Below are 13365 nucleotides of genomic sequence, written 5' to 3'. Positions count from 1 at the left end.
GGCACTTTACTCACAACATATTTGAAGTTTTCAAGCCTGAATAAGCGTTTTCCAAAAGACAATAGTTAACATGCAAAAAACCTGTAACTCAATAAAAACCTTTATTCATTTTGAAATGTCTGTGAAAAAGTCGGTGCAATCAAAATAAAAGGAGAGTCAAAATATTTAGACATTTTGTGAGATACATTAACAGAAAATAAACTTCAATTACGCAGTACAGGACAGTAGTAATGTAGTCTTAAAAGTGCCAGGAATCACAGCACATGAAGTTCGTCCTGCCCCTTTGTCCAGTCAGGCTAATCATTCTCTTGCCTTGATATTCCTCTGGCAGGTTTGTGTGTGTGTGTAATCGTTGTGGGCGGCCTTTACTTCAAGTCCCCGCCCTCCTCACATGTGGATCATCACCCACCTTCTTGAGGCAGTGGCTGACAGTCACTCAACTCTAAATCGTTGACCTGCTTTGTGAATGAAACCATCCCTGAGATATATGACCGTGTCCTCTACGACTTCTGGCAATTAATTGTATGTTTCCCTGTGCACAGGTCTCCCCTGGTGTCCCATCCCTAAGGAATGTCGAGAGTGTTCCTGTGTTTCCCTCCCTCTGGATTAACATTCTGATCAATTTTGTGTTGTTTTGTTGCCTAAACCTTTGAATCTTTAGATGCAAGTCATGCTCACAAGCTCAAGACTGAACAGCAATAACAAAAAAAGACAAATCTTTACTTATTTAATTTACTTTATTTAATTATACTATACACCTTGAAGTTTTTTATAAACTCAGCTGAACATTGAGACTTTGACACCACATAAAAAACAGACAAAGAAGAGGTGACCCATCTACCAAAGGCCTTCTGGAGGGACATCGGTTCAACTCTGTCCCAGACTATTTTCTCCATGTCTTCATTCTTGTCCTACTTCCCTCTTACTTTCTACACGTTCCTACCAAATAAAAATAAATTGCCTGAAATAAAGCCTCACACAACACACTGAACCGTGAAACAGATGAACTACAGCAAAACAAGATAAAACTGGGTACAACTACTAACAACCCAGAACATGAAACTGATACGTGTACAATTCACTCAAGTCTAACCCGGTAACAGCAAATGCTGTTGTAATAGCTCCAGTTTGTTGTTTACCATTGTCTTGCTGAAATAAGCAAAGTCTTCAATGAAAAATATCACTTCAGGATGAGACTATATGTTGCTATTACATCTGTATATACTTTTCAGTACTGACAGTTGCTATTTCCAGATGTGCAAGCTGCTAATTCCACTGGCACTGATGCCACCACCGTACCATCAGAATGCAGACTTTTGAAGTAAGCACTGATAACAAGCTGGATGTACGATGATGTCAGCATTGAGTTCGACAGTGTGGGAAAGTGGAACCGATGTAAGGAACTGATTAGCACCTGAACACACAGGAAACCAGGCAGATGAGTGATTACAGATCTTCCTCACAGAACTCACCTATAAGCTTCATGTAATTTGCAAGTAAAGTTATCACATAAGGATAATGACATAAACCAAAGTCACTTACAAAACTTATAGAGCAGTTTCCTTAACATGAAACATAACGTATCAGCAGTTATATCACTTTTAATCAGCTCCACCAAGAGCCTTGGCCACCAAACCAATTAATTTGTCACATCTCTGCACTTGATGAGTCATTGTTTCCCAGCATATTTTATTTCAAATGTCTGCTCTCTGTGACCCTGGAATGATGCTCCTGCATCCTTGTAAGACAAAAGGCATCAGCCTCTGACAGCTAACTTTTCACTTTCATGTAAGTTCTGATGTTTAGTGGTTAATTACCACTGTAATTGGCCATCCTCTTCTTATGTAGTTGATGGTAGTCTGTAGTCCAGTGTCTACTGCAGTGGCAGTGAGCTTTAGGGCAGTTAACTCAATCCAGTGCAGCACTTTCTCAAGTCAGGCATTGTCTTGTTCCATGGTTCTATTTTCCGGATGTGTAATTGCTGTGCAAGAAACTCAACACATGTGAAAAAACACTGTGAAAAAAATGGAGATGACATCAAGCAATGATCAGCTGATCCTGATTTTACTAAACAAAAAAAGGAAGAAACAAAACTAAAAAAGGAAGATGTTTCTTCCTTTTTTAGGCAGCAGCAGTGATAATTTCATGGTTTAATTCAGGAGTTGAAGTAGTTGTATAAATCCTGACATAATTCAGGATATCAGAGGGACAGTCTGAGCTCTTGTTAGCAGAGTTGTGACCACATGTGAGGAGGAAGAGCGTTGGTCAGTCAACTTTATTGACTGACCAACGCGTTTAAGTCACGCCCAAGTAAATGCTGGACTTCATTAGTGATGAAGACGGGGGTGAGGAGACATAATTCCCACCTATCTTAAAATACATGCATGAAATACATAAAAGAATATTAAAAAATATGATTACAAAAAAAAACTTTTAACATTTTCAATCCTCAGAAATTCATCTTCAGCTAAAACTGTTAAATGTGCCATTAATGAGGGATTAATGAAGAGCACGGTCGTTTGATTTGGTGTTACTGTCCTCACTGATGTGGAGACACACTGAAACATGCTGCTGTTTGCACTAGAGGTGGACGGGTCGATCCAAATGTCAATAGTATCAACATTTGGATCGATATCAGTATTAGATCAATACTAATGCAAATGGATCCATGCTTTGTTTCTATCCTTATAGTATAAATGTTAATTATATTTATTAATGTTATCATTGTTTTAAATGAAAAAATATGTGTCAAACATGTACTATGAAAAATGTATGAACCATTTTATACTGACTGTCATGTCAATTCTTTATATTTTATAGCACATTTTAACAACAGAAGCTCAGAAAGCAGACACATTTACATTCCAGCTCATTTTAATTAACTTTCAAGCTCACAGTGATTTCTCTAGTCAGGGTAAATTCGGGTTTTTTCTCGGGTTTACTGAAGAGGCTCTACAGCAGATGGGCAGCCTCCACTCTGAAGATCTGCCCCTGGTTTGATCCCAGATGGATTGGCTGACATGGAGGAATCAGAGCTTATGACCTGGACGTTTTGGAGATGTTTTAGCTTCATTTTTGGGGAGCTGTCAGATTGCTCATGTTTCTTACAGTCACTTGCAGAGATCAGCAGGCTACTCTCTGTGGTCCTTTCCTTATTCCTTTATAAGGATATGACAAGTCAATTGTCAAAGCTGACATGGTTTTTACATAAAAACAGAATCCCTGTGTACCTGCATACATGTTAGAAAGTGGTTTCTAGAAAGTGACATTGTCCACTTAATTACACAATTAATTTCAAATTTTCTGGGATGGCTTATCTGAATTCAAGAATTCATCCAGGCTTAGTTCATTGATCTTGACACATTTTTGTTGGTTGGTTCTGGTTGTAGTCAACATGATTAGCTTTATCATTTACTATGATAAGCTATTCTGACAGCAGTAACAGCTCCTGTTGGCATAAAATAGCAAATGGGGACGTGTTACAGGTCAGTTTCTGTTTTAAAAATCATTATCCACCATCAATTTTCTTCCACTTATCCAGTCAGAGGTCTCCCAGTTTGCCATTAACTTTTTCATACCAAGTTTTGGTTCCAGAAACTAAGTCAGTGCATTTTCAATAACACCTATTAGGCTACTCAACTTTATCTTAACATTACTGTCATAGCACTCGCTAGTTAAACTTCTCAAAAGCATTTGATAAAAGTAGAAAAGCTATTATCATAACTACTAAAATACATTGAAAACTCCTAATTTAGTTCACTAGCCAGGAATAAACATATTATATTCAGTAATTGTTTCTTACAAATCTAACTGATTAACGTCATTTTGAGTCTTATGAGAAAGGAGACCCTGTTTTTGTTAGACTAGCCAGCAAAGCCGGGCGGTTCTTGGGTTCTTCCTGATCTTGTCTAATATTAGGGAGGTCAGCTGCTTCTGTTACTCTGTGATGGACGTGCAGGTAGCTGAGATGTGTTTTATTGTGGCTTCCAGACTTTAATTTAATTAAGCACATTTGTTTTTTGGGGCCTTTTTCTGGTTCCGGCCTTTAAGTTACAGTTAAGACTGAAACAAAAACAAAAGCCAGTGTAACCCTGGTAAGATTTACAGCAATCAGAAGTACAGGGTTCTTTGAATGCATCGTAGTCCTTGTCTGATAGTTTAATTTCCGGGCTTGCCCTGAAGGCACCATTTGCGGCTCCGTGCACGTGAAGGTGTGGTGTAGAGGAAAAAGGACGGCAAGGAAAAACTCCATGCTGCCGCGGAGCACGGTTTTTTCCAGTTGAAAGAGAGGAAAGAGGTTTAATTAACATTTGTGAGAGAGCTGTCGTTAGCGGTGAACCACAGACGGGTACCTACCTGAAAGGAGCCGGAGTATTTCTTTGAACTTTTTGAACTATTCTGGTGAGTTAGCCTAGCTCACTTAGCACCGCTATTGCAGTTCAATGCACTGGAAAAAATAACTAACCAGTCAGAATAGTAGTAAATGTGTTTAATGATGTTTAAGATGTGTTTTCATAGTATTGCAATGTTGTGACAGTTTTGGTTATTATGAGTGTCTAATGTTTTTACTTTCTTGGGCCTGCTAGTTCAGCCGCGGCCAGCTAAGTGGTTATGCGCAGTTCACGTGCAATAGCTGTGCTGTTACTGTAACTGCGGGTGATGCACAGTAATACGGTGTATTTACTTTTAATGTGTCACAAGATGCAGATTTATTTTAATATTTCAAAAGAACCAAGGACATTAGGAACAAGGACATTTAAGGAATGTGGACATCTAACATTCTGCATATTTGTGTGCAGACTGGTTTTTTTTTTAGGTACAGTTCCATGGGTGCCAAGTGAGGAGCTGGTATCGTGGGTCTAAGACACTGTTGCTGCTGTGGAGGCCTTCTCTGTGTCAGGACGCTACACGTTGATGCCTGCCGTACCAGGAGGGCGGTAGGGAAAAAAACAAAAGGAAGCCCACCTGAGAGATACCTTATCATTTTCTTTGCTACTTTTTCTCCGCCTGAGATTCAGGTCGTTTTCAGTTCTTAACCCAGGACAGTGGGTAACTGAATAAACTGACACCATAAGGAACTGGACACTCACATGCTATTTTATTTTCTTTTTCCTTTTCTTTGGGGTGTTGAAATATTGTGTTTCTTGTCTTACATCTATTTTGATTGTTTCAATTATTTTGTGATGCATTTGAGATGGTTACTGCATTTGGAGGTATCCCTACATTGAGGATGAGCAAAGGGAACTGATCCAAAAGGAAATATATAAAGCAAACTTTGTTTCACAAGCCTGTGGTCGTGCGTGTTATGTGGGTTGGAAGTCTCATTGCTCTTACAGAGTTGCTACCGCCAATCTCCTTCCCAAACCTAGATTTGGATATTGTAGACATTGCACTTGGGCGAGCAGTATAGATCATCTCTTTATAGATAGAGGGACACACGTCCAGGTTACACCAGGGAGAGAGAGAGAGACATGTGGCAAGGGGCAACAGGTCGGACTCAACCTGCTGTTCTCAGCCATAAAACACAGGGTCACTCATCCCACTGAGCTAAACTGGTGCCTTTAAAGTACCTTTATGACAAAGACACAGGTATTCTCTCTCTCACACACTCACCACAAGAAGGTTATTGATTTGTTTATCTGTGCATTTGCAGTGTTTTTTGTTCCAGGTGCTGTATCTTTGTTTTTTTTACAGGTGCAGCAGCTTGCAGTACATTGTGCTTTTCTATTTGTACTATACCCTTTTATTATATTTTCTTGATTTTTCTCCCTTTCTTTTTTTCTCCCGTGCCTTAGACACACTATACCACATATAATGTAATAACTGAAGTAACACAAATAGAAATGAATAAATAAACAGATAAAAGAAACACATGAACAAGAGGAGCCAATAGAGTGTTTGTAGACCTGACCTTGGAGAAGCAAAATGGGTTTGGCACTGCCGTTAATTCAGGTCATTATTCTGATTGCAAAAGCTGCCAGGCAGGACAAGATAAAAAACAAACAAACAAACACTCCACTGAAGGATCTGTGTCTGACCCTTCATATTTTGACATGAAGGCCTGCCAATTTGCTATTGGAGCTATAAGCAGATTTTCTTTTATTATATAAAATGTTTCCAGACAAATCTTTAAAGACCTTTTGCCAGATCTGTGATCTTTGGGATGTATATCTTGTATTTTACAAGATATTTTATAATATTCATTTCCATATAATATCCATATAATGTTCTGTGACTGATCTGATCTCCCCATATTCTCTCCATAAAGATTATTGAAACATGACAGATTCATAAATTTGTATACTGCTAGATCTCTCCGGACACAGGCCCTTTTTGTCCTGTGATAAAATCCCACATTTTTTAAATTCCTTGTCATGTGCTGTGTGCAGGAAGCCAGGAAAAGGATCCCATATTCAGACTCCAGGACACAAAACGTAAACTTAAAAAACAGCTTTATTGCTGAACAAGGAAAAAACTAACTAAACTAATGACACAAATAAATTAGGCAGATTTATGGACCGAACATACAGTGTAGGATGATGGTACAACGCAACAGTGACAGACAGAAACACGGGGCTTAAATACACTGAGGGATAACGAGGGAACTGCACACAGGAGAAAGTCACGGTTGGATCTAATTAACATTATGAGATGGGGAAGCAAAGCTGAATACACTGACATAACACAGAGACTTTCAAAGTAAAACAGGAAACGTAACACAGTGACAGAAACCAGAAGACTAAGAACTCTAACATTGAACCCAAAAGACTAGGAATGACAAATAATGACAAAAGTCAATCAATCATAATGCAAACAAACAAAAACAAACAAATAATCATTGGTAATGTAACACGATTGTGAGCACAAAAAGATAGAAGGTGTGAATAATAATTTTTTTTTTTTTTTAACTCATTCACTGCCATTGACGGCCCTGGCAGTGGGGAGTTACCTTGATTTGAAAATGGCTGGCAGTGAATGAGTTAATACTATCAGTGTTTTTTTTTTTCATTTTTATTAAATGGTTTATTAACTCCGTGACCTTTACACAACAGCACTACAACCTCACCGCTTTCTGAGCTGATCCAATCAAACTTGATGACAGCCAGTTACTGTAAGACAAATGGTGGAGAGGCAGGGCTCCAGGGCTGGACTGGGCCAAAAAAAAAAAGGCCTAGCACTTTTGGTCCACCATAATAGCTAACACATTTTTTAAAGTTAATTTCTTTTTATTGTTTTTATCAGCTTTTCAGCGGCACCTTTCGCCATTTCTTCCGCACTAAACCGTTTCTACAAGCTGCGTGAGCTCACAGCGAAGGTAGAGAAGGGAGCAGGGAGCATGAAGAGATTTGATTGGGCAATCCAGTGTCCAGAGGCCGGCCCATCGGGAAAACGCTCGATAACACCCAGTACTAGTGATGTGCGATACCACTGATTTCCTTTACCTTTTCCGATACCAAGTAAAATTCAGGGTGGTAACGACGATACTGATCAGATACCGATACTCTGTACAAAAACGTAATTTTTCATTGTATTTCATAATACAATATATATTGGATTATGTAATTGTAATAATAATGTAATAATATAGCTTCATAATGATTACAGGACATCAGACTACTTGTTCTTATTGCTTAATAATGCAGAATTATCATATAGAAATAAAAAACCTGAAGTTGTGCGCTATTTGAGCATGTTGCCTGCCTGCAGCACTAAAGGACTCCACGAGAGTCTCGCCCTAGCAGCACCTGCCCCTCTCCTCCTCTTCAGTTTGCCTTAACATAAGCTCATATTCTGTGATATGATTTACACTGTAAAGAAAACTGATTTGCTCACGATATGATTTTTTGATATCGTGAGCAAATCAGTTTTTTTTAATTTCGTAAAAGCACGTGTGTGTGTGTGTGTGTGTGTGTGTGTGTGTGTGTGTGTGTGTGTGTGTGTGTGTGTGTGTGTGTGTGTGTGCTCAGCTTTGTCTGAGAGCTCCTGCAGTGATCTCTCTCACCAAAACTAAAGGTTTTCAGTGCAAACACTTTGTGTAAACTGAATCTGACTTGCATTGTAAATTAAAACCTTGTATTATTGTCTTGTATTATTTTCAGTTTCTCCATTTTGGATGCAGCAGGAAGCCTCCTGATCATAAGTTCCTGCAGGTTCTCACTGTAACGGTGTAGGTTTCCATCCACAGTATAAAAAGATGCATGTCAGGTTAAATGCATCCATCCATTCGTTTCCGCTGATCATTTTCAGGGTCGTTGGGGGCGCTGGAGCCTATCCCAGCTGTCTTAAGGCGAGAGGCAGGGTACACCCTGGACAGGTCGCCAGTCTGTTGCAGGGCTAACACACAGACAGAGACAACCAATCGCACTCACATTCAGGCCTATGGGCAATTTAGTGTTTCCAATTAACCTATCCCCACTAACTGCATGTCTTTGGACGGAGGGAGGAAGCCGGAGTACCCGGGGAGCTCCACACAGAAAGACCCTTTTGTAGGTTAAGTTAAATGTTTATTCTAAAATAATTTAATTACCAGAAATTAATTAATCATTTTAATTCTAAGTTTTCCCTGCATGTGTGAGTTTGTGTGGTTGTCTCTCTCTTTCTCAGATAGACTGGCATCTCGTCCTGGATGTACCTTTGAGTCATTCAGCTGGGAGAGGCTGACTTCATGCGAAGCTGAGATGGTTGAGCGATAAATTTCTTTCTAAAGCTGCACTGAGTCACAGACAGAGAAATCTTTTAAACATCTTAAGTCTCAAACATTTTAAATAAGCATTTAAATCTGAAATATAAAAACCAAATAAAATTATTTTTAAGAAAATCTAATAAAATATATACATATATATATATAATAAATTAAATACTTACTGTCAGTACAGCTCTGAAAACACAGACAGTAATACAGTTAATTATTCAAAACATACAAAAGCACATAAGAATAAAGGCACTGTTTGCACCACTTGTATGAAACATTTGATTGAATATCAAATATTTACACATTATGAACTTTATCACATGGGAAGTAACAGACATGAAACTTATCAAATTATAAGAGCATAAACATCAAAATGTTGGAAACATGTTGAAGGTACATGTGTTTCATATTTCTCACCTTTATATTTTCTCCTCCAGATAAAGACTGCAGAGAAGCAGACAGTCAGGAGGAGCAGGATGCCCATAATCCGGACAACAACACCAGCAGGGAAGACTGAAGAACCTGAAACCAACACATTTACATTCTGTAGTTCATCTCACTGTTGGACCAACGTTCATTAAGACCACAACAGTCCTTCATCTATAAAACACCACAGACAATGTTTTAATGTAGATTAGTGAATAATCAAACTGTATTACAGTTTGATGTTTAGCAGTTACACTGAGCCAGTCATCAACAACAGGTGAATGAACACAGTATCACAGCAGGTTTGATTCTTCCATGTTATAAACAGATCACATAAAACCAGAAAAATAAATCAGGGTCACAAAAACCACATTAAAATTAAAGTTTGTAGTTTTTACCTCCCACTGATGATGATGAAAGACGGAGATCAGTGTAATCTGAGCTGTGTGTGATCCTCGGGCCTGCTCCTGTGTTTATTTTTTCTTTATTTGCTCTTGTGTGATTGCCGAGGGCTCCCTTTGCTCTGTTTATTGTCTGATCTTTATTTTCACCTGTGCTGTGTTAGTGGATCCTTCAGACCTGTTTGTGTTTTAGTTGTTGTTAGTGTTGTAGACACAGAGTGTTATTGGTCCTTGAAGGGTCTCTGTTTCTGTCCCTGCGCTAAGTTCACTCAGTGTTTCATCCGTTTAGTTTTACGTCAGCTGTGTCTCGTCACCCTCCTGTTTCCCACTCTCTGATTACCTCATGTGTTTATAAACACTCTTCCCTCCCTTCAGTCTTTGTTTTAGTGTCTGTTTGTTTTTCCTCGTGTGATTTCTCTGAGTGTTTTTTAGATTTACCAGTTTGTTTGGTTTTTTTTTTTTGCCTTTGTTAGGTTTTTGTTGAAAGTTTTGAATCAGCAGTTTAACTTTGTGCTAAAGCCCAAAAATGAAAGTTTTTTTGTTGTTTTTTTTCACTCCCACATCCTCCATTATTAAGATCAAGTACTGAATGATTAGTCCTGTTGCTCCCTAATCTCTATCAAACACCTGGTTTGTTTTAAGCATGTGTGAAAAGGGCTCCTTCCAGTTTCCTCCTTTCACATGGGGCCAAATGGAAAACCCAAATAAGGTCAAACAAAGGTGTATTTATAAAAGTTTTACTCACTTCTTTTTCCAATTTTACCCTCATTGGTCCTGATCGCTGCTTTACCCAGTTTGGTGACGATGTCCTCGTTCACACCTAAGAGCTGAAACACACAGTCGTACCTCCTCCAGTCCTCATGTATGACTGATGAGACATCCAGGTCAACACTCATCTGGAAGGTCCCATCATGGTTGGAGAGGATCTCTCCTTTGTTCACACCTTCATGAAGCTCCACTCCATCTTTTTTCCAGATCATCTCGGCTCTGTTAGGATAGAAACCTGTAGCGTGGCAGCTGACTGGAGAGGAGGAAGACTTCTGGAGGAGAGAGACTGATGGAAGCTCTAGGGAATTTAAAAAATAAAAAAAAATAAATCAAAAATCACCATTCATAACAGCATACTGAGTTTACCATTTTCATTTGATGTATTTTGAATGTTTTAGACACACAAATTAACATAAATGCCATTTAAAGAATAATTAAGAAAATGGTGGAATTACAAAAAGTACACAACTGAGTGAAGGGAGTGCTGTAAAAAGCTGCAGCGATGGTGATTAGAAAAGTTAAATAAACAGAAATTGGGAAAAATGAAAAGCATAAATGTGATGAAGTGGTAATAAATGTATGAGAAGATCAGGATGTGGCCTGTTAATTAAAAGTATTACAATAAATCAGGTCATGTGATTTTACCTGTCCTCATCAGAGTGCTCCTCCCATAGTTCACGTACTTCTTCAGCCACTCAGGACAAAGCTTGGAGTGATAGTTCCTCAGATCACCTGAAAGAGATCTGTCACTGTCCCACTCGTGTTTGGTGATTACAGCCTGCATTACTGGAGCGATCCATGTCTCTGTCCTCAGGTCAAATGATAGGAAGTCTTCTCCATCATAACCATACTGATGATAGCTGTTAACTACAGTCGTTTCATCGTCCCATTCACAGCCGTATATCAGCTGGTTAATGTGAACACCTGAAACCAAGAGGGGCAGGAAATAGTTGATATTTTCCCACAGATGAGGGAGTTAAGTTGAAGAGCTTCAATAAAAACTACATAAATACACATAATCAGCTTTTTTAATTTGGCTGGTTAAGCTTCCATTAGGGCGCTAACAAGCTAGCTTGTGTCTGTAATAGAGTTGGATGCCTCGAGACCACTTTTACGTGTTCTTGGTCTTGTCTTGGTCTCGCTGTCTCTGTCTTGCTGTCTCAGATCGACATAGTGAGTGTACCCATGACACACAAACCAACGTTCGATAATGTGTCGTGCACAAAAGCATGCTTAGAGAGTGCTTTGTAGTGAATCAGAAGAGTCGACTCCCATTGAGCGAGAGCCGGCTCCTCACTTAATTTCCTTTCGCTGCTCAGCTCTCACACAGTGGCTCAGCTATGCTCCAATCCCTCCATATTGTGGCCAATCACATGCGAGGAAATAGGATAACATCATTATGTGAAAAACAAGAGAAGGTGAGAGACGTGACAGTGTAAAGACTTTTTTGTCTCAGTCTCGTCTCGTCTTTGTCTTGGTCTCGATACCCTCTGGTCTTGGTATTGTCTTGGTCTTGGTTTAGGCGGTCTTGACTACAAGTCTAGTCTGTAACAACAAAGGTCTTTAAAACCTGGAGAGATTTAATTCAGTGTCAGCAGTCAGGTTAATAAAAAGCTTAATTTTAAGAGTAAAAAAGTGAAACAGAAACAAACCTCCAGTTTGGTTGAATCTCTGCTTCAAAGTGTCGATGTTGCCTTTAAAGACCTGCTGGGTGTTCATGAGCCTGTTAGTCTGGCGGGACAAATACTCTGGATCATCTTCTGCAGCTTTCTCCATCCACTGCTGCTTAAACTCTGCTTTCTCTGTGTTGCTGTCATAGTGAATCATCTGAACATCATCAACCAAACCAACAGCTACAAACTCTGGAAAGTTTGAGACTCCAGAGGAAGAAGTGTAGAAATATCTCAGAGAGCGAGTCACTGTAAGAAAAAATTACTGTTTCAGCTTTTAGACTCAACAGAAACAGCGCATGCAGTTCATATTTCATCTAATCATCCTATTATCATTCTAACAGTGCTGAGTTAAGGGCAGTTTTTATAAACAAAACAAAAACTATGGCACAGTCCAACACAAAGGTTTTTTTTTTACTATGTTTGAGACTAATACCGATGTAATTATGAATCAAATAATCAATAACTCATTATTGGCTTTTTTCAAATGTTGTAAAATTAGAAAATATCAGATTGTATTTTTGTTCAACTTTATTTTGAGAGTCTAAATTGATGTGATTAATAACAGATGATGAGTAATGGATCATGTTACACTGTTAGTAATGTTGCCGACACACCCTGAACTGCGCAGGAATCAGGAAGTCCTTTGGTGTCACTGATACGTTGATGTGATTAAAACTCACAAACCTTTTTGGTGTTTGTGACTTGAAAGTGATGCTAATCAAGCTTCCTGAAGCATTTTCCCAGAACTAGCAGAGATATTAATGGCTTTTATTTAAACATAGACAAACGCACCTATTAATAGCCTTTTTAAAAATAATCTTAAATATGTCCTTCTTAGCAAAACAAAGTTTAAAAAACTTTACTGTAAGTGATACAAATGTCTAACTCACGTCCCACCGTGCCGTGTATTTCCAGGAGAAGCAGAAAAATAAACAGTTTCATGGTGACCTCTCGATAATCTAACAGCTAATATCTTATTATCTATGTGGGTCTGCATGGAGACCCAAAGCTGAGGTCAAAGCTGCATCATCAGCCAATGAAAACCATCCTCAGTGCCAACGTCACTAATATCTGGGTTAAAATAAACCACTGATGTTATCCGCAGAACTGAAAGTAAAGTCTGCAAAATGTGATGAAATAAGGAGGCGGGGAGAGAGGCCGGGTGCTTCTGCCTTTGCTACAGAAGTTTGTTTAGTTTATGAGTCATGCTGCTCAGACTTTTTGTAGTTTAAAGTTTCTGTTGTTTCTATTGTGTCTGTGTTGTTAGGCTCCCTTTAGAGTGAAAACATTCCCAAATAAAATGTCACCAGAGGACAAACACAGTGTTTTATTGACACTACAAGGACTAAAACTGTGGTGAAGTGCTTCCCTCAGTGGTTCAAAAGGAAAACAGGTTATACATATA

General features: G+C 38.8%; 1 protein-coding gene across 1 annotated transcript; it reads right to left on the bottom strand.

The window, feature by feature from the left end:
- Positions 1–10256: 10256 nt before the first annotated feature.
- LOC308384448 (class I histocompatibility antigen, F10 alpha chain-like) lies at positions 10257–12114 on the bottom strand (the record flags this gene model as incomplete). The annotated part of the gene is made up of 3 exons (XM_080863015.1): positions 10257–10585; positions 10933–11211; positions 11940–12114. The coding sequence occupies 3 exons, from the start codon at positions 12112–12114 to the stop codon at positions 10257–10259; spliced, it is 783 nt and encodes a 260-aa protein (XP_080719141.1).
- Positions 12115–13365: the final 1251 nt, after the last annotated feature.

This window comes from Rhamphochromis sp. 'chilingali', assembly GCF_963969265.1.
Source record: "Rhamphochromis sp. 'chilingali' genome assembly, chromosome: 17".
Lineage (NCBI taxonomy): Eukaryota > Metazoa > Chordata > Actinopteri > Cichliformes > Cichlidae > Rhamphochromis > Rhamphochromis sp. 'chilingali'.
The sequence above is the reverse complement of the archived record's forward strand: the minus strand, read 5'-3'. Positions and strand labels throughout refer to the sequence as shown.